General features: G+C 56.2%; 2 protein-coding genes across 4 annotated transcripts; both read right to left on the bottom strand.

Annotated features, from left to right (window-relative positions):
• Positions 1-860: 860 nt before the first annotated feature.
• LOC102446664 (uncharacterized) lies at positions 861-8307 on the bottom strand. Its single transcript, XM_014569878.4, has 3 exons — positions 5360-8307; positions 2995-3098; positions 861-2621 (listed from the first exon to the last, which is right to left on the bottom strand). The coding sequence occupies exons 2-3, from the start codon at positions 3032-3034 to the stop codon at positions 1687-1689; spliced, it is 975 nt and encodes a 324-aa protein (XP_014425364.2). The 5' UTR covers positions 3035-3098; positions 5360-8307; the 3' UTR covers positions 861-1686.
• A 377-nt stretch (positions 8308-8684) lies between these two features.
• On the bottom strand, positions 8685-19149 carry LOC102447312 (ficolin-2-like). Of its 3 annotated transcripts, XM_075905175.2 has the most exons (8): positions 18640-19149; positions 17772-17885; positions 17122-17166; positions 15972-16007; positions 14551-14678; positions 13366-13495; positions 11085-11219; positions 8685-10419 (listed from the first exon to the last, which is right to left on the bottom strand). In XM_075905175.2, exons 1-8 carry the CDS (start codon positions 18752-18754, stop codon positions 10172-10174), a joined length of 951 nt encoding a protein of 316 aa, XP_075761290.2. In that variant the 5' UTR covers positions 18755-19149; the 3' UTR covers positions 8685-10171. The 3 variants fall into 3 exon arrangements, with proteins under 3 accessions (XP_075761290.2, XP_075761291.2, XP_075761294.2); XM_075905176.2 differs by lacking the exon at positions 17122-17166; XM_075905179.2 differs by lacking the exons at positions 17122-17166; positions 17772-17885.
• Positions 19150-20506: the final 1357 nt, after the last annotated feature.

Below are 20506 nucleotides of genomic sequence, written 5' to 3'. Positions count from 1 at the left end.
GTTGGGCACCTGTGACCGTGCAGGAGTTTTAAAAGCACCCACGTCCTGCGTCAGGCACCTAAATACCTTTACCTGTCTGGCCTAGAGGTGTGTGTAAAGATGTGGCCATTTAGTATCTGTAGCTCCAGCCACGCACAGGCCTGCTTGCTAGGGGCATTGTCCAGACACAGCCCAAAAGGGCAGCCTGGGTCCTACAGTCAACAGCGTGGAAAGCTTGTTCCCCCTTTGTCGTGTGTCTTTTCACCCCCGATCTCTCCCCTGGCTTCTCTTACCGCCTTGTCATTGGTTCCAGGCAGGGTCAGTGTGGAGCCTCGCTCGGCCCTGGAACAGGCCCAGGAACCCCTGGCTACTCCTTTGGCAGAACACAGGGCAGCCAGCCTGCTGTTTCCTTCAGCAAGCGAAGGGAAGGCCTGGCCTTCCACAGCTGCACCGTGCTGTGGGCTGGTTCAGCTCCTCTTGAGCAGAGGGGCACAGTGCACAGATGTCCCTCTTCCGTGGGTGGGGCTGTTTGAAGTCTGTTTTAGGAGCAGCATTTATAAAGCCGGGCTCTGAACCACCCATCCGCTCACTCCCGCTTTGCCGCATCACCACTGCTGTTCGGTACAGTCGGTTTATGTTGCATTTTCGATGGGCAAACATATTATTGTCAGAAATCAGAGCAACTGCTGGGACATGAGACCAGCTGGAGAACACACATTCTGTACGAGCACAAGAGAAACTCACAGCCGCTAGGGGCTCAGGCACGGCCATGCTTCTCAGGCATAGTACCTAGAGCATGCAGCCACACTGAAATCAATGGGACTATGTATGTTAGTAAGCAGCCTGCAGGGAATTAACTGTGTGCAGCAGTGACCCCAAGAGAGAGAGGAGAGTTTTTATTTAATTTGGCCGTGTTGACATCACTATACAGCCAAACTCTGGTTGAAGACGCTGCTAGGAATATGTCATCTGATTCAAAATCTTACAGCAAAATCTCTGGATTCTGCAGAGCTCTGGTGCAGCAGAGTAGGAATTTGGTGGCAGGTTCATTTAAATTAAGACTTTAAAAAAATAATTTTGGCATGAAAATGAACATCAGTAGCAGTAGCTGCCCTGTTGTTTGTTTTGACTGTTTGGCAAAACCAGTTTGTTGTTTTGCAACCAACTCTGCTGTTTACACCAGCTATTTAAATGACCCAGGTGCACAGGCATGTCACCTCTGATGTGCTTGCTTGTCCCAAGAAAGACCTCCTTTTAACACTCATTCCTTAATTGGTGGGCATCTCCAAACGCCCTCCTTTCGCCATCTCGTTCCCTGCCCCAGGCCCAGACACACGCGGATTCCCCAGGCAACCCAAACAAAAGCAAACGTTTGCTACTTATAGAAAAGAGAAAGCGAGCGCGAGCATGTGAACTCACGGAGACTCAAACAGGCCCAGAGTTACTAGGGACCCTGCTCTGTTCTGCTTCTCTCATCCAACTCTAGCTACTCACAACTCTGACACCCACCCCTGCCTCCTTTCACTTGGCACCCAAAAGATCCCTTCCCATGCCTGAGCCTCACCCTGCCTCATCCCAAGAACAGCACACAAGTGGGGAAGAACTCCACGTGCCCAAGAGGGAGGATCTGGCTTCTGCGCCATACTGCGTCTTGGATGGGATGTAGCCGATAGCTCTTGGCCCATGGTTTTCCCATTTGCGGGGCACCTAGCCTGTGTGGATCCTCTGGTGTGTAATAAGGTTTGAGCTCCGACTGAAGCTCCGCCCACAGTGGGCACAGGTGTAGGGCCTCTCGCCCGCGTGGGTCCGCTGATGCTGGAGGAGATTGGACCGTACGCCGAAGCTCCGCCCACACTGGGCGCACTCGTGCTGCCGCTCCCCCGTGTGGATCTTCTGGTGCTCACTCAGCTCTGAGCCACGGCCGAAGCTTTTCCCACACTGGGTGCACTGGCAGGGCGCGCCCGCCTCGTGGAGCCTCTGGTGCCGGATGAGGGCAGAGCTCATGGAGAAGCTCCGCCCACACTGGGCGCACTGGTAGGGCCGCTCGCCCGTGTGGATGGTCCAGTGCTGCACCAGGTGGGAGCTCAGGCTGAAACTCTTGCCGCAGGCGCAGTGGTAGGGCCGCTCCCCGGTGTGGGTCCGCTGGTGCTGTGCCAGGTGGGAACTCACGCTGAAGCTCCGCCCACATGCGGCACAGGAGTACGGCCGCTCCCCCGTGTGGATCCGCTGGTGCCGGGCCAGGTGGGAGCTCACCCGGAAGCTCTTCCCGCACTGGGCGCAGTCGTAGGGCCGCTCCCCCGAGTGGATCCGCTGGTGCCGCAGGAAGGTGGAGCTCTGGGCGAAGCGTTTCCCGCACTCAGGGCAGGCGTAGGGCCGCTCCCCTGTGTGGGTTCTCTGGTGGATCGTCAGAGACGAGCTCTTGCTGAAGCTCTTCCCGCAGTCCCAGCATGTGTTTGGTCTCTCCTGGCGGGCAAGGCCATCGCCCACCGGAGCAGATTTACCCTGGCTCCGCGCCAGCGGGTTCCTCTGCCGAGTCTCGGGGCTCTGGGGCCCAGGGGGCAAAGTCACAGGAGGCTCTGCCACCTCAGCGGCTTCCTGCAGGGGCTTCTGCTCCTGGGGTTCTCTCGGCATCCCCTCGCCGGCTGGAACGAGAAAGGAGTGCCACCATGAGTGCTCCCTGCGCTGGGAGCCGCAGAGCGGGAAGGGCGGCGGGGCCCGTCAGGCACGTTGAAAGTCACCAGAACCGAACGGCCAGGGGATGGGGACTCGCGCTGCCTGCACGCACCACCTGAGCCAGAGGTGGGGGGCGGGCGAGGGGAAGGACCCTGTTCCACACGGTTTGCACGGACGGGGGCCCTGAATGGCGAGTGCACTAGGACACGAGCTCTGCTGGTTACTGTAGTGAAGGAAGCCCGGGCTCAGAATGGGGAGGTCTTGCCTCCGCTCTGCTGGAATTCCATCCACAGCTCTTCTCCGATCGCTGAGGTTTGGGATCAGTGCAAGCTTATTCCTCACCTGCATGTGCGCCGTTCACGAGCTTCTCATGGCCTTGCATCGCCGGCACCCACGGCTCCTCCCCTAGCGGCCTGGGACCGCTGCAGGTTTCGGAAGGGGCAGTCCTGCTCAGGGGAAAGGAAGTGGGTGAGATCAAGGTTTGTCACGTCTTTGCAGGGCATTTGTTACAAAAATGGCGCATGGTTTTTAACGGATCCCTTCCGACAGCGGGGAGATCTCGGCTCGACAGGAGGGAAGATGCTCTTGGAGGAGTGGAAATGTGGATGGGCCCCAACCTATGGTGGGCAGGCAATGACTGACATGGGCTAGTGCAGCTCATTGCATGGACAGTGCAGAGGGGACGTTGGGACGTCTCAGCCTGCCTGACCCTTGGGGGCTGAGTTAGCGAAGAAGGAAGAGAAACTAAGCTGGCTGAAGGAAGTGTCTGCCCCATAAACACACTGTGCCGGGGATGAAATGGGTCAGATGCAGCTTGGCTCTCTGGAAGCTGACGAGCAACGTTCCCTCTAATCTTTTCCATCGGTGCAGAATAAATTTTTAGGTGCACTGGGGAATGTGCGGATGTGCACCACCAGCAGAGCCAAAACACCTAGAAGTGGGCGCTCTGCTAATCAGCTGGGTGGCATCTGAACCTCTCCTAAGCAGCTGCACAAGCACCCACTCCTGGCAAGCTGCTCTGACCCTGCACAGGGAGCAGGAGCTCTGCTTCTGGGGGGGGGGGGGCTCTCTGTCAGTGCAGGGGGAGTGCCCAGGCATGGGCAGAGCAAGTCCCAGGGCGTCAACAACCTCACGGGTCTCTGGGCAAAGTCTGTGGGGGGAGGGTCAGGAGTTTGGGAGAAAGGGGCGGGGCCAGGGACAACCAGCCCTCAGAGCGGCCTGGCGGAGATTTAAAGGGCCAGGGGCTCCGAGTGCTGCAGTAGCAGAGCCGGGAGCCCTAGGCCCTTTTGAATTGCTGGGCTCTGGGGCAGCTGCCCCCTTTGCCCTCCCGTCGGCAGGCCCAGCAAGCCCCCACCCTTGTGCGGTGATGGGAGGAGCCATTCCCAGGGGGGCGTCAGGCCGCATTCGTCTGTGCGTGTCACTGCCCGGTCTCTGCCCTGCCCCGCTGTGGAGGGGAGACCTCAAGGGAGGGGGCTGGAGAGCGAGCCTGCCCAGCACTCCCCCGGCAGAGGCAGCTGCTGTCCCATGGGCCTGGGCTTGGCACTTGCTGCTTGCAGATGGAGCAGCCAGCCGCAGTGTCACATGGTCCGCATGCAGGTGGGGCCTCCCTGCTCCCTGGCCCTGCCAAGCTGGGTCTCTCAGAGCTGCTGGAGGGTACTGGGGTGCTGGTGTGATGCTCAGATTTGGGTAGGCGGGGCGCTATGGGGAGCGCCACAGACTGTACCAGGGCAGAGCTGAGAGCCAGCCATGTGCAAGGTGCAGCCCCTTTCGGGAGAGGCTGCTGGAGCGCGTCAGGGCGTGGGGTGGCTGAGGATTCACACGCAGCCCCTCGAAGGTCTCCGGAGACTCTGGAGCTGGGCTGGAAGGAATGGCTTGGGGCTGGAAGGTCCTGAGAGCATCCATGTTATTTCAGAGCTGGCCGCACCCCTGGGAAGTGGCGAATCACGGGGCCCCTGAGGCCCCTGGCTGCAGGGCTGCGCAGTGAGGTGGTCTGGGACCATCGCTTCTGCTGGCAGGTGCCTTGTGCTGCCTGATAGGAGATGCCCCCCGACAGATCCCTTGGGCAGAAATCCACTAGGAAGCCTGTTGCTTGCTCCTCTGCCCATCTGCAGAGACCGTGGAGAGGCCCAGTGTGGCCAGGCCCCGATGACTGCGGAGAAACACGCCCAAGCTCCGCGGACAGGGGAAGGGGAAGCTAACGAGGTGACTGCAGAACAGGGCCATCGAGTCAGAGCAAAGGGGCTGCTGGCCAGGCGTCCCTCCCCAACCGCGGCCAAGGCAGGTCAACCAGGGGGATTCCTGCAGCCACTGGGCAGGTTTCATACATAGTGATTCTGGGGCCACAAGGCCAGAGAGAGAACGGAGCCGCCCAGGGCAGCATCGGCCCTCGAGGGCAGGAAGGGAACTGGCTTTGGACCCCCATCTCCATTTGAAAGGGAAGCAAACTGGCCCAAGGAGGATGCAGTTGCTAGACCTGGGAGCTCAGAGTTTAGCTCGGCCCTTTTTCCCCCCCTGCCCCTTTCTGCCTCTGCTCTCCCAGTCCCCCCCGCCCCCCACCAGCTGTCCCCTCTCCAGTGGAAACACTGCCCGGGCTAGGGGAGTGGGAGCCCTTGTGGTCTGCCTGCTGGACTCTGGGGCTCAGGCGCAGGAACGGGGCCGGGGGCAAGGAGAAGGCTCTTGCAGATCCTTCCCTGCCTTCCTCAGTCACCTGGAGTCCCTGGCGCGGAAGTGTCCGTAGCATCGGTGAGTTTCCCTGAGAGGAGCTGGAGCCGGAGGCAGGCCCACCTGGGCCCCTTACATCCTGCCGGGGCCCCTGGAGAGGGGAGACCTGCAGCTCCTTGCTCGGCCCCTGCAGAGGGGAGCTGGGAAGGAATCTCCTGGCCCAGGAAGCTCATTCCTGAAATCCCGAGGATGGGCCGTGCAGCTGCAGAAAGAGAAGCAGCCTCCTGGCTTTTCCCAGCAGCCATCACCCTCTAGTGGCAGCAGCCAGGGGAATACCTGGGAGCTTGCGGGACCCTTCCACTGCCCAGTTCGCAGGGGCCACGGTCCCTGTTTCTTGGCAGGGGAGGCAAGATCCAGAGGCCAGAGAAGAAAGCACAAACCAGGAGCCAAGGGGAGTAGGGTCAGTACAAAGAGTCTGAGTCTGTTCAAAAGCATCTGGCAGGAAGGGGGCCACACTTCTGACCTTTGCCCTGCCTGTCTCTGCCCCTACCCTTGGGACCCGGGCCTGCCCCTTCCTCGGAGCCCGGCCCCCACTCACTCCATCCACTCAGGCTGGGCGTCCGACAGACTAACAGGCCCATGACCCTCAGTCCATGCCAGGACTAGGAATAAAGGCAGAGGAAGGGATGAGCAGGGATGTACGTCCAAAGCCTGGAATACAATAGACTAGGGGGAAGAGCCTCTTCCAAAGGCGCAGGCTGGAAAGTGGGAAATACTTCACCCAAGTAGGGAATGTTCTCCTCAAAGGGCACAGCTGTTATCGCGTTTGCACAACTGGCTTCCTGTTTTCCCTACTCCGCCGCCTGAGAACATGTAGCCAGAAATCTTCAGAGTCCCCAGGTTCCTCTGAAAAAGCACGCCACAGGGTCCTGGCATCACCCCGGCAACCCCTCAGATGCCTATTGTTCTCCGCCACGATAAGGGAACGGATGCGGACGGCATTTCCGAGAGGGGCAGTGTGCGGATTGTGACCTTGCACTGCCACCGGGATGTTTTGTAGCATTTCCTGCTTTTATCTTATTTCCAGGGTCCTGGCGAGGCTCCCTCTGGGCTGGATACTCGTGTTAAACGGAGTCCCCTGTCAGGAGCCCTTGGCATCTGCATTCCCGGATCCGTCCTGGCTTCTGGACGGATGTTTGTGTGTGAAACTGGAGTGGCTGGAACCTGGTCTCCTGAGAGACTCGCCCTGCCCTGGACCCAGTGCCACAGCAGAGTTCAGTCCCCTTCCCAGGGGAGGCTACCGGGCTGTCCCTCAGCTACGGGCTTCATCCCATCTTAGATTGGTCACGTTCTCAGGCATGCTCTTTCCTCCTCCTCCTCCTCCTCGGAGAGGAGTGGGCTGAGGACTGGAGTGGGTGGAGTTTATTTCAATTATCCTCATCTTGAATCCTAGAACTGGAAGGGCCCTCAAGAGGTTGTAAAGTCCAGTCCTTATGGCAGGACTGAGCACTGTCTAGACCATCCCTGACAGGTGTCTGTCTAACCTGCTCTTCAATATCTCCAGGGATGGAGATTCCACAACCCCCCTAGGCAATTGATTCCAGTGTTGACAGGTAGCAAGTTTTTCCTAATGTCCAACCTACACCTCCCTAGCTGCAGTTTAAGCCCATTGCTTCTTGTCCTGTTCTCAGAGGCTAAGGAGAACAATTTTTCTCTCTTCTCTTTGTAACATCCTTTTAGGTACGTGAAAACTGCTCTCGCATCCCCTCTCAGTCTTCTCTTTTCCGAACTAAACAAACCCAGTTCTTTCAGTCATCCCTCCTAGGTCATCCTAGACCTCCCCGACTAAAAGACCGTACTTTATAAAGAAAATCAGACACTGCTGTAGGGTACCATTGTGCGAGGCCGTGTACATCATACCCACCAATCACACAGTCACGGCCCTTCATGCTTATAACTGAAATAGAGAAGAAAAACTTTAATAGCCTCATTACTGCTATTTTTAGCAGTTGGGGACAGGCTCCAGCAGCGGAGAAGCATCTGGCTCTGGCAACGCCCGCACCCCAGCCAGAACCTTTCACTGTGATATGTTGCTTCGCTCTGCCGGGAGTCCGGGACACGTGCGGTGGCAGCTGCCATTCCCGGGAGCCTGTGCCTTGCATTGCCCAGCAAGTGCAGGCAGAGCCCACGCCACTTACACCCACGTCTCCCAGGGATACAACACGCCGACGCGATGGTCTCTCTATTGACAGTAGTGCCAAGGGTGGTCAGTGCAGAACGCCAGCTGCTTTCACTCCCTTCTGTCCTGTGGCTATTTGCTTCTTGCATCTCGGACAAGGGACTAACAGGCAGATAAAGGCTCCGAAATGACTCTTGAATGCCCCCAGGCTTGTGGGCCTGAGACACTAACGCCAACAGGGAGCAGGCTCGGCAGAAAATCTGCCCAGGTTTGTCAGGAGTGGATCAGGACCAGGAAGCATCAACCATGTTTTTAAAGCAGGGGAAATAATGGGCAGCCCGGAGCCGTTGCTGTGCCCAGCCTACACCCAGCAAGCGCGAATGCAGGCGGCAGGGTCTGCAGGGACGGCAGCGGCATGGAGGGTGGACAACATTAAAGCTGCCTGGGGCTGCTCCCTCGTGACTCAGGGTGGATTGTTTATTGCCAAGGGCGCTGGGCTTTGTTGCTCAGGGGACAGGAAGTTTCACTGTAACTGCCCATCACACGACGAGTGGTCCTGTGGCACCTTAGAGACTAACAAAGATCGATCTAGAATCATGAGCTTTCATGGGCACCGCCCACTTCCTCAGCTGATGAGCTGCAGAGGAGCAACAGAAACCCAGCGGCTACGTCTAGACTGGCATGAATTTCCAGAAATGCTTTTAACGGAAAAGTTTTCCGTTAAAAGCATTTTCGGAAAAGAGTGTTTAGATTGGCACGGACGCTTTTCCGCAAAAGCACTTTTTGCGGAAAAGTGTCCATGGCCAATCTAGACGAGCTTTTGTGCAAAAAAGCCCCAATCGCCATTTTTGCGATCGGGGCTTTTTTGTGCAAAACAAATCTGAGCTGTCTACACTGGCCCTTTTGCACAAAAGTTTTGCGCAAAAGGGACTTTTGCCCGAACGGGAGCAGCATAGTATTTCCGCAAAAGCACTGATTTCTTACAGTAGGATGTCAGTGCTTTTGCAGAAATTCAAGTGGCCAGTGTAGACAGCTGGCAAGTTTTTCCGGAAAAGCGGCTGATTTTCCGGAAAAACTGGCCAGTCTAGACACAGCCAGTGTGTTATAACTGGAGATGAGTCAACAGTGTGCCTTTGTAGCCAAGAAGGTTAATGGCATATTAGGGCGCATTAAGAGGAGCATGGCCAGCAGATCCAGAGATGTCATTATTCCCCTTTATTCAGCTCTGGTGAGGCCACATCTGGAGTGTTGTGTCCAGTTCTGGGCCCCCCACTACAAAAAGGATGTGGACGCATTGGAGATGGTCCAGAGGAGGGCAACCAAAATGATTAGGGGGCTGGAGCATATGACTTATGAGGAGAGGCTGAGGGACTTGGGTCTGTTTAATCTGCAGAAGCGAAGAGTGAGGGGGGATTTGAGAGCAGCCTTCAACTCCCTGAAGGGAGGTTCCAAAGAGGATGGAGAGAGGCTGTACTCAGTAGTGACAGATGGCAGAACAAGGAGCAATGGTCTCAAGTTGTGGTGGGAGAGGTCCAGGTTGGATATTAGAAAAAACTATTGTGACGTAGTGGGGGTACTTGCTGGGATGTGGTGACCCCTGCTGTCTGGAGCAAGACCCAGCAGGGAAAACCTCACTAGGCCAAGGTAATGCCAAACTTGTTGAACCAGTGGCCAGACACCCCCCATGGAGAGGAACAAAGGAAGGTGAATGCTGCCCTGGCTGGGGGGCAGGGCTGGAAGTGAGTTGGTTGCTGGCTGTCTGTGAGGATGGAGGAGACAGCCTAGGGAGAGGAGCTGGAGTTTAGGGGCCCAGTCTCCCCCCAACTCAAGGGGGCCTGAGGCATCCTAGCCCAGCTCTGTGACCAGACTACATCTGTGCTATGCGGTATCCTGGAGAGGCAATAAACTTCCTCTATTCCACCGGCTGGTGCAGCCTGTTTGTGCCATTTCGGGGTGCAGGAGACGGGGAACCCCCAACGCGCCGTCACAACTATTTCACTAGGCGGGTGGGGAAGCACTGGGATGGGTTCCCTAGGGAAGTAGTGGAGTCTCCATCCCTAGAGGTGTTTAAGTGTCGGCTTGACAAAGCCCTGGCCAGGTTGATTTAGTTGGGATTGGTCCTGCCTAGAGCAGGGGGCTGGACTTGATGACCTTCTGAGGTCTCTTCCAGCTCTATGGTTCTATGATTCTATGATAACAGATAAAGAAGGGGGGACGGTACCTGTCAAATGTAGGGCTAGTGCTATTGAGGCTGGTTGAGTGGGCTGGAAGTGGCCTGTGTTAACGGCAGGGCAGGCTGGCTTTATAATGCGACATCCAGTTCACATCTTGGTACAAGCCCAGGGTAATGGTGTCACATTTGCAGATGAATGTCAGTTCCCCACTCTCTGTACCTGGCTGACAAAAGCCTTGGTAGAAGAATAGCTGCTTTGAGATCCAGGGCTGAGTGCCCAGGCAGAACCTGTGAGTGGAGGTCTGCCAATGTTTTAGGGTCACAGAAGAGTGGGCGGAAGGAGGAGCAGGGCGGGGGTGACCTTACCAAAGAAAATGAACACAGGGACTGGCTGCGGGTCTGGGCTCTACCGCCACCATCCCCACAGAGCAGATGGGAAAGAGCCCTTAGATGCAGCATGGAAAGTAGCAGGATCCAAGGACGCCGAGCCCGGCTTTCCTGCTGGGCTACACGGGCCGGAACTTCATCTCCGAGAGCTGGTAGGAATACTTGTAGCCTTTGCCGGTTTTCCAGTTCACACCGTCCGCACTGGTCTTGTGGGCGCCCAGCCAGTACTTCCCGTTCAGGTTGGAGAAATGACAATTGCTGTACCACCAGGCTCCCTTGCAGCTCACGGCGCAGTTACCGGAGCTGCGATCGTTGTCCTGGTCTCTGGTTGTAAACGGCATGTTGTTGTGGTAGCTAAAGGAATCTCCTGCAGCAAAACAACGTCACTTGTCTAGTCCAAGTGGCCAGTTCCCTCCCTCTCCCACGCCACTGGGCTCCAGGAGTCCCTCGCAGGAGTGCCGGGTGGCTGCGGTTTGCCTGTCTGCCTTTGGGAAGGGGGATAGACCCTGAGCGCACCATGCGGGGCATGTGCGTCCCTCTCAGTACTGGGGGCTGTGCTTGGAAATCCAAGAGCCCAGAAGATTAACTCTGGATCTCCCAATGAGGAAGATCAGTCCCGCGATTACATCCGCAGGAGCCCTGCTCTTCTTGGGACCGTGCTGCCGACGAGTCAAACCTACGTGTGTCCCTTTGTTACCCCAGGAGGGAGGTTTGGCCCCCCACTACGGGCTGCGTCTTGTACACGGGTTTGCGATGCTGCTGCTGCTCTCTCCACACTTGGAGCTAACCCTTGAACTGCCGAGACCTCTCTTCTACTCACTCCCGCCCACCCGCCCGGGGCCGTGTCGCATGCAGATGGTACCCGCTGCTCTGCGGAGGACCGAGGTTCCAGACGTGATGACCTGACCGGAAGCTGTAACCGTCTCACAAGTTTAAGCACCTCGACTGCGGGTGGCAGGGATTGCACTGGCCTGTTGGGCTCGCCTGGTTTCTCCTCCGCGCTAGAGGGTCCAGACGCTGTCCAGCACCTACCTGCCTGGCCTCCGGCAAAGCCTCCAAGCTGGAGTGTGTATTTCTCCGTCTCCCCTGCAATCCTGAATGACTGGTACTTGGCAAACACGTGGTTGTTTTCAGAGTCCCAGAGGTCGATGCGCAGTTCGTTGTTCCCTGTAAGGAAACGTCTGGCTGCAGCGCACATGGGGGTCTTTGGTGCGGGCTCTCCGAGAGCTGAGCCAGGGCAGGCAGCTTCCCAGGCAGGTGCCTGTTACAACAGCTCCCACCCGCCAGTGGCCACGGCCCCCCACAAAGCACTGTTTCTTATGAAGCAGCGAGCAGCTTTATCCCCCTCTTCCCCCTCGAGCTGAGGGAGACTCTAGACTAAGTCCTGGGCTGGCTCCAAGATGGCGCACAGGATCACTATCGCTCGGCTGCTGCCATCCGTGCACATGGCTCTGCACAGCACGGGCCCTGATGGATGGGCCTGCCCCAACTGGCTTGCAGCATCGAGGCAAGATCGTGGCTGTCTCCTGTGCAGACCCCCAGTGGGGACAGACAAAGGCCTGTCACAAGCACTGTCCCCTGTGACAGACCCAGACCAGCAGGCTGCTGCACTCTAAGGGCACGTCTACACTAGCCCCCTAGATCGATCTAGGGAGGCTAAGGAGGACAACTGGAATTGCAAATCGAGCCCGGGATTTAAATATCCCATGCTTGATTTTCATGTTCCCAGCCGGTCGCCATTTTAGAAATTGACTAGCCCGAAGTAACTGCCCACGTCTACACGCGGCAGTGAAACAGGATTCCGGAATAAAGCCCTAACTCGAATTAGCTGGTATTCCTCGTGGAAGGAGGTTTACCACCTAATTCGATTTCGGGGCTTTATTCCAGAATCCCGTTTCACTGCTGCGTGTAGACGTGGGCAGTTACTTCGGGTTAGTCAATTTCTAAAATGGCGACCGGCCGGGAACATGCAAATCAAGCGTGGGATATTTAAATCCCGGGCTCGATTTTCAATTCCGGTCGCCCTCATTAGCCTCCCTAGATCGATCTAGGAGACTTGTGTAGACGCTCCCTAATGGAGGGCAGGCATGCAGGGCGCTGCACAGAGAGCTTTCTGTTCCCCGAATAAAGTCCCAGAGCCTGCTGCCAGGACACGAAGGCAGGCAGACACCTGGGGCTGGTTAAGCACTTGTCGGGAGGGGCCGGCTAAACACACACCTGCAGCCAACAGAAGCCTGTGGGGCTGCTTTAAAAGGTTCCCCCGGGTACGGAGGGGAGGACAGAGTGACGGAGCGGAAGGAGGAAGTGCTGCACAGAAGAGCTGGAGACTGACTAGCAGGTACCAGAGGAGAGGCCCTGGGAGGGATCGTTTAGGGAAGTGGATAAAGCTGCCAGGCTGGAAGTGAAAACAGCTCTGTGTGTTGCTGCTGCCTTAGGGTCCCTGGGCTGGAGCCCGGAGTAGTGCGAGGGCCTGGTTCCCCCCTAAGCCTCCCCTGCCAGTGCAGACTTCCCCAAGAGGGGAGACCAAGACTAGAGGAGTTTTCACCCTGAAACCATGAACTAGCCTGCGAGGAGTATGGCTCGGTGAGCTGTGGTCCCCGCCTCTAGCAAGGGGAGAGGCTGTGTGGAGGACCACAGCGCGCCTCTGAGGCTAACATGATCCGCCAGTAGCGCGAGACCCACGGGGTACGGCCAGAGCTTTGCCGCACCCTGTCCTCTGTGCCTTCGGGAAGGCAGGTTGTTCCCCAGGGGACAGGGAAAGGCGCCAGGCCACTGCCCAGCCTAGCCAGCTGTCCGAGCAAGCTGCTGCCGCCAGCCTGTGGCAACACTTATGCTCCATCCCGCTCCCAAGTCATTGCGTGATTTACCCACCGCTGCCTGGCCCAATTCATCCCTCTGCCAATGCAGAGCCCGGCACAGAGAGAGGAGCTGGAGGGCGCTCCCCTCCCCAGCCCTGGAAAGGCCAGGGGGCAATTCAGCCTCCACCTCTGGTCAGGGATGCCCCAAAGATGGCCCAGCCTGTAGTTAGTGTCTCAAGACTGGACTCTGCAGCAGGATTATCCAGGATGCAAGACCATGGGCCACCCGCCTTCCCATTCCTGCAACAGGCTCCACCCACGTCTGGCCTGTTCCAATCTTCCCCATGCACTAGGGGCCAAGAGCTGGCTGTCTGCCAGGCCTGAAGGCTTTCCCCATTGAGTGTCTTCTCCCAGGGGGCTGTAGGGCTGTTCTGCAGTCTCCTTGCCAGGGCTAGGGTTAGTCCCTCCCAGTCCGCATGGAGAGCACCAGAAAGAAGAAGTCACAATTTAGTTACCGAGCGACGTCAGCAGGTGGATGTTGTCGTTCCCCAGCCAGAATTCTGTCAGCTGGTTCCCAAACCCTCTTTTGTACGAGTTCCAGGAACGGAAAAAGTCCACGGAGCCGTCCGCCCGTCTCTGGAACACCTGCAGGGGAACGGGCAGGGCTCAGCACCGTGGTTTGGACCCGGACCGGGAATAAGAACGTTCCCCGCTGTTCAGCGCCATTTGTGTCTCATTCCCCTGGGCTGAGGTCCGCACGGGGAGTGTTAGCGTAACCCAGGACTGTCTGCTCCCGAACCCAGCGCTGGAAGCTGCTGGAATTGGACTGTCCGCCTGGATGCAGAGCTCTGAGAGGAGGGAATGTCACGGATTTGGAACTGACGTCTGACCTAAAGTAGCACCGAAGGCAGCTCGAAGGGGAAAGTCTCTGCTAACTTGGAATGTGAGTGGAAGGTGGGCGGGGGGGACCCCTTGGCTTAGCAGAACATCGAGGTTTTCTCAAACTACAGATGCAATAGAGCTGTCAAACGAAAACACAACTTTCAGAAAGGTGGAACTGCCCCGTTAGCCCTGCACCAGTTCTCCGCTCCCCATCGAGCCCAGTCGGGAAGGACGAGAGGCTGTGGCGTGGATGATACTTGTGATAAGGTTTGAAAACATCTCACCCCGTTACATCCACTATTGTGCCGTTTGGACAGAAGAGTCAGGCTCCCTGTCCTACCCTGGGAGCGAAGCGAAGAAGGTGCTTTCACAGACGGTGACTCCTTCCCTGCTACGCACACTTGGCCTGCGGCTCCGTGACATGCAGGCTGGTCTCCGCTCTAGCTGCAATGGAACGTGTCTGCCCAGATCCACCCCGGTGCTAACTTCCACCGAGCTGAGAATTTGGGCCATTGGCTTTACATTGAGAGAGTTTTAATCAGAGGAGGAGTTGGGTAAACTCAGGAGAGATTTAGTTTAGACTCTGGTCCTAATGTGAACCGTTTTAATTCATTGTGGCCTATGCACAGTGAGCTGTAGATATTTAAAACTAATTAGATAAATAATCCTACTATGGCATATTAATTGGCTGGCATACGGTATTTTAATTGTATCAAACCTACCAGATAAGGGCCCCAATCCCAACATACAGCAGGAGCGGCAGCCTGGCCTGCAGTAAGGTGCTTGGACGTGTTGTTTTACTCATGAGTTGTACTTACAATCCACCCTCCGCCGTCTGTGTCCATGTCACACAGCACGGCCATGGCATGACAGTCGCGGGGGTAAATGGTGTACCAGCCAGTCAGGGTGTGCCCCTTGCTCAACAGCTCCTGGCAGTTCTTTGCTCCTGGGAAGGACAAGGGTGGAGAGTTGGGGGTGTGAATGCATGAAGGTGTTAAGAGGAGAGGAGGAGCTGGATCAGCCGTGCGCTCATTAGAAAACGACTGGAACAGCATTAAGGCCCGGCGAAGTGAGGCTGTGCTGTCGGAACAGGAAATGAGCCAACAGGCGAAGAATGGGCAACCACCTTTTTTGCACAGTATATTATCCAGCTCCGCCTCTCCTGAGGATAAAAGGAAACACAATGAAAAGGACTGGACACAACCCAACCGCCTACCTAGCAGCAGTGCAGTGTTACCCAAGGGTGTCGTGCCGGCCGGCCGGCGTTCTAGTCTGAGCCTCGGGTTCGGCTGCGTGGAATGAAGTCGGGTTTCCATGTGGCTGTGGTGCTTCTGGAGGTCCATGTTGTAGCTGAGCCTAACATGGTGGATCTGGGACACGGGTGCGTGAAACACCCCCCGCTCGGACTCCTCCAACCCTGGGTTCTGCGGGGAGCAGCAGTGGCACCCCCAGGATTCCTGCCCCCGGCGGAAGAGGGGAATGGACCAAGGCGCTTTTACTCCCCTGGCTCACTGGAGAATGGAGCTGAGCCAGCACCAGGACCAGAGGAAGTAAAGGGGTGGCACAATCTTATGTCCTGCCTGGAGCTCCCCTTCCTGCTGCTCTTGCAAGGGTTAATCTGGGCAGCTCAACCCTCCGCTCAAGGAGGGAAGCAAAGGCGCCTGGTAGCCCAAAAAGATTCACTCGGCATCTTTCTTCTGCTCTGTAGACACGGCTTTTAAGCCTGGCTATTTGGGCTCAGGGTCCCAATTGCAGCTCTGCCTAGAGGAGATGAGTTGCGGCACAGAGCTCTTCTGTCCTCTGGCGAGGGTTAGGGGCCCCGGATTAACCTGTCTGTGCCTGCGGGAGTGCCCCAGGTGGGGGATCCAGGGCTGGGGCAGAGGAGGGCATCAGGATAGGGGAGCAAACTTTCTCTCCACTGTGTGCTCGCGCTAGCTGTCCCATAGCCTCTGTGCTGCATGGGAGGGGGGGCTTAGCCCTGATGGGGTTGCAACATCCTTGCACCCCTATTGTGCTGGATACCCTGTATAGCTCAGGCTTTAGATACTGTGCATGGAACAAATAAAACCCACAAGCAGTTACTGTAGACAGGGCTCCCTCTGGACAGCCACAGGCGGGTAACCTCTTAGCAGAGCGAATCGGGTACAAAGAGCACATCCTGTCTCCACGTTACTCTAGGGCTTTAAAAATGGACCTTAAATCGTTCTCTAGGCGTGCGGGAGAGGGTCGCGGTTCTTACCTATAGCGCCTGTAGTGCCAGGGACTCCGCTTTCTCCTACAGAAAGAAAACAACCTGACGTCCTTGTTTGATGCATGCGTGTCACTTTGCTCGTTGCCCCTCCACACCCCTGGGGGGAAGTGACCCCAGCGCAGAGCACGTTTCCTAAAAAGGCTGGAACCGCCAATAACGTGCTCAGCAGAGGTCAGTTCACCCCTCTGGGCACAGTTTAAACCTGGGGTGGAGAACCCAAGACCCAGTGGCCAGATGTGGTTCCTGGGTGGCCTGGATCCAGCCCCCAAACTTTGGCTTCCCCCAGCATTGGGGACCCCACGCTGACACTCCAGGCCCTCCCCCCTGTTGCCTCCCCACAGCCCTTGGCCCCTGATTTTTCTGTGGGTCAGTAGCCCCCTGACCCAAAAAGGTTCCCCGCCCCTGGTTTAAGCCCACCAAAGAAAGCGAACCCAGGGTGTAAATGGTGTATAGACGTCACTGTCTGTCTGCACAGGAGAATTTCACCTGGAGAGAACGATCCAACTCCCAGTAAAGTCTATTGTACGACTCCAGTTTGTCAGTAGCAGTGACTGGGGTCTAAATCAGTCTGCTACCCCAGTATGACGTGTGTACGAACACAGGCAGCCCCACGGTGGACCAGCTTGGTAGTCCCTGTAGGCAGTGGTATGTTTTGCCTTCTGAGGACGTCTCCTCCTAATCTCCAAGCATTACAGAACAGTTTAAACCCCGGAGCAGGGGCTATCTACCGTCCCAAACCCTGTTGTTAAAAACAGGGACTGTTATGACTGAATATTCTTTTCTGAACTGTTCTTGTTGGAACAAGAATGACTTGAGGTCTGGAAATTATCTAGATGAGCAAGAGATTTTTGGATCTACTACTGGCAGCTCTTGAATCTTGAAAGGAAAATGGGATCCATCCCTTGCAAGCCACAGGGAGGCAGACCACTTGAGATGAGGGAGAAAAGATGGAGGGTAGAGCATTGGAACAGCTTACTAAGGACGGGGGCGTTCTCCATCACTTGAAGATGGAAGATCTGTTCCCGCCCTGTGTTCGGGCAGGAGATCGGATGGTCCTGTCTGGCTTTAAACAGTATCAGCCTGTGAAACCTCCTTTCTGTTTCAATCCCCAGCAGTTCTCTGCTCTTTAGTGCTTTACCTTTTGCTCCTGCTGGTCCTGCCTTCCCTTGTGCCCCCCTTTCCCCTGCACACAGAGAACACGGACGTTTTATGAGCAGAAGGAAAGATGGCTTCAGACACACAGCATGCACCAGACTGCCCAGCTGGTCCTGTCCAGTCATCTGTCTCCAAACGGCCCCTCCAGCTAGTCCCGGTATCTAAACTCCTCCTTTTATTTTGCTTTGACCTGACTCTGCTTCCAAGCAGAATTGTTCACAAGCAAGGGCTCGGGTAGGCCTGCGGGACTGGACCCTACGTGTCTCACTCAGCATCAGTTTATCTGATGTTTGTAATTGGCTGTTACGCTCTGGGTGGTTTGGCTCGGGTTCCTCAACTGTTTCCATGCCAGGTGACCAGATCACTCCCCCCGTCTGGGCTGTCTTTCCATTTAGCAGTGCGGGAGGGGTAGGGGGTTGTAACCCCTGGTTCAGAGCCCCCTCCGGTGTTCTGATGGTCTGTCACTGCCAGGCGGCTGCGAACCGGCGAGTGACTTGCAGTCTCTACAGAGGACGTGGGGACTGGGTGCCCAACTCCTAGGACTTGTGAAGTGTCGAACTGGGCACACAGTTGTCAGGAGGAGTCTGTAAGGGGGCAGCCTGTACTAGGTCCCATGCAGGGCCAGAGATGTACCTTTCATTCCCACACCTCCAGGTTCGCCTTTGGGGCCAGGTGGTCCGGCACTTCCTGGGCAGCCTTGGAGAATGGTGAGTTTATCAGAACCACTGAGTCCAACTAGTTTCACCTCTGGGGAAAGAAATGAAACCCGTTTGCAAGGACCGCGGGGTCTGAAATATTCTGCAAATTCCAACCAGAGACCACAGGGCTTCATGGATCTTTCTCCCCATCTAAAAGCAGCTGGCTTTTCAAAACGTGATACTGGAGAAATGGCTTTATACCACCTGTAGAACTAACCTTACAGATGTCAAGGGGCTGATACGTCGCTAGGTGGGCAAAATTCATAAAAAGTTCATGCCCTTTTTCACCCTTTCATTTTCTGTCATTTCACAGCCCCCAGCTTCCATCCCCAGCTGATGTGTTTTACGTCCTGGCTCCTTGTCCCTTACAAACACTCAAAGCTAATTTTCAGATTTTTGATACAAAACCATTTTCCCTCAGCAATTAGCCCGTTTTGTAGAGTCTGACAGACCAGCTGACTAAGGAGTCACACCTCTGGCATATGTTCGACAGGATAAAACTGTTTGAAAATGCAGCATTAAAAAGAAAATCGAAAGACTCATCTTACCAGTGACCACGTTGGCACAACGGGTTTTCTTACACCTCTGCCAGCTAGAAATTCACAAATTACAAGAGGTTCCAAAAGGGCCAGTAGCCAGGCTACAAAGTGCATCTTCGAGAGCTACAGTTTCCTCGATGAGAGGTTCTTTCTGACCAAATAAAGTGCTATTCACTGCAGCTCTGATGAACTCGTCCTGCGTCTCTAAGAGGAGTGGAAAGGTGTGTGCTGTTTTGAAGGGTGGCAGGTTAGTCTCTCACTCACCTGGGCAGGTGTTCTGATCCTCAGAGAGTGCTGCCGCTAGCCAGAGGAAAGGGATAAGGACTTGGTGTCCAGCTCTCCCCATGGCTGGTGCTGGTCCCGGCAACAGCAGCCCCATTTGTCTTCACCTTGCTTTTGTCTCTGGCAGTTGAGTGCTCCTGTGAACCTCAGCTTTATAGAGCCGAGGAGACTGTCTATTCCCGCTCACCCCTAGTGAGCTCTGCCCATGGACTGTGCTGTGGAAAAATCAAACAGATGCGACGTCTCAGGAGAGCTGCTCAGATGCACATTCAACATCAATCTTCTTACGTAGCCTGGCTAGGTTTCCTATGCAGCGCGTTCCAGGGAGGCTAACTTTAGCCCAGTCTTTCCCAAAGCAGTTCATCTTCCATCAGGACTGGGGAGATGGGTCTCCGCTTGTGGGACAGGGTCTGGACAAGAGCCACCAGGGCCCGTCTCTTGCAGTTCACATTGGCTGTGCCTTCTACGGGTGCGGGGAGAGAAAAAGGGCTGCAGGGCTCCTGCCGAACTGAATGTGGCTGTAGCAGGGCCCCTCGCCTGCGTTTAGCCTCGACATGGTTGCTGTTCTGCAGAGCAAAGCGACGTCTCATGCTCCGCTCAGTGGCTTTGTTCTTTTTGGCAGGGATGCAATCACTTCTGAATGCCGCAGCCACTCCACGCCAACATTTCAGGGAACACAGAACCCTGTTGATTTTCAGTGGGAAATGGGAAAAGGAGAAAATCGGGGGCCCAGAGAGTCCCTGGCGTCTGGTTAGCAGATGTTCCAGCCTCACCCACCCCTGAAAATGTCTACAGATGGAAAAACCTGTTGCTGGCAGCGATTTGCACCATGTCCTAAGAGTACCCCCATCTGCGCTCTGCCAAATTGTTGGCACCCTGAACGACTCTCAGCCTAGGCCGAAGGCACAGACATAAGGCTGGTGGGAGAGGGAAGGGGGGACGGATGAGGAGGGTGAATGAGGTGTGCATTGAGCCCCGGCTGGGCGGGGGGGGGGGACATGGCTATGGGGAAATGGGAGGCACCTGGAACCACTGTGAGGGACAGATGGGGCAGGGGAAAGGGTGACATGAGGACCCAAATTCCTTGCACAGACCAGCTCTCTAACAATGGGAGGGGACGATGGTCTGAGTGTGGGGGGGGGCACAGAGCCTCTGGCCTGGGGAGGGCAGGGTTGCAGTGAGTCCTGGGTGGCAGGGAGCGGGGGAGGAAGGCTGCAGGGCAGAGGCATAGCGAGGGGTCGGGGGGCAGTTATCCTCAGGTGCCATGCTAAGGGGGTGCCCGGCTGGGGTGGGAGCAGAGCGCACAGCCCCCCACGTCACGGAGAACCTGGGGTAATGTAATCCCGTGTGGAACTGCTCCCTGTAGGATTGTGCTGCTTCTGGTAGCAGTTTCCTATAGAAGCATTTCCTTACGATCCTACAAATAAGAAAATGCTTCTGGTAGCACGTTCCTATGAGGTAGCCGCTTTCTACGTTACCTGGCGCTGTCGGCCACGTGCTCCCTGTGCAATCAAGCCCCCGAGGCAGGGCCAGGCAGCGCGAGCAGCCACTTTACAGGTAGGGTGACCCTCCAGTGCCTGGCTCTGTGGGAGGGGGAGGGGGTTAGAGATGGGGGATGGGGGTGCCTGGATCTGGGGGAGGAGCATTGGGTTAAAGCGGGGAGGTGGGCCCTTACGTTGGTGCAGGGAGGCTGGGTATGCCTGGTTCTGGAAGAGGGGTGGGTGCATTAAGAGTACTTAAAATTTTTTTAAAAGGGGTGCTTTTTTAAAAAAAAGTTGGGAAATACTTCTCTAAACCAGTGTTTCTCAACCAGTGGTACGAGAATTGGGGTACTTGAGAGAAGTCTGGG

The sequence above is a fragment of the Pelodiscus sinensis genome, chromosome 23, assembly GCF_052426305.1.
Source record: "Pelodiscus sinensis isolate ZL-2025 chromosome 23, ASM5242630v1, whole genome shotgun sequence".
Taxonomy (NCBI): domain Eukaryota; kingdom Metazoa; phylum Chordata; order Testudines; family Trionychidae; genus Pelodiscus; species Pelodiscus sinensis.
Note: the sequence above shows the minus strand (reverse complement) of the source record. Positions and strands in the feature narration are given on the sequence as shown.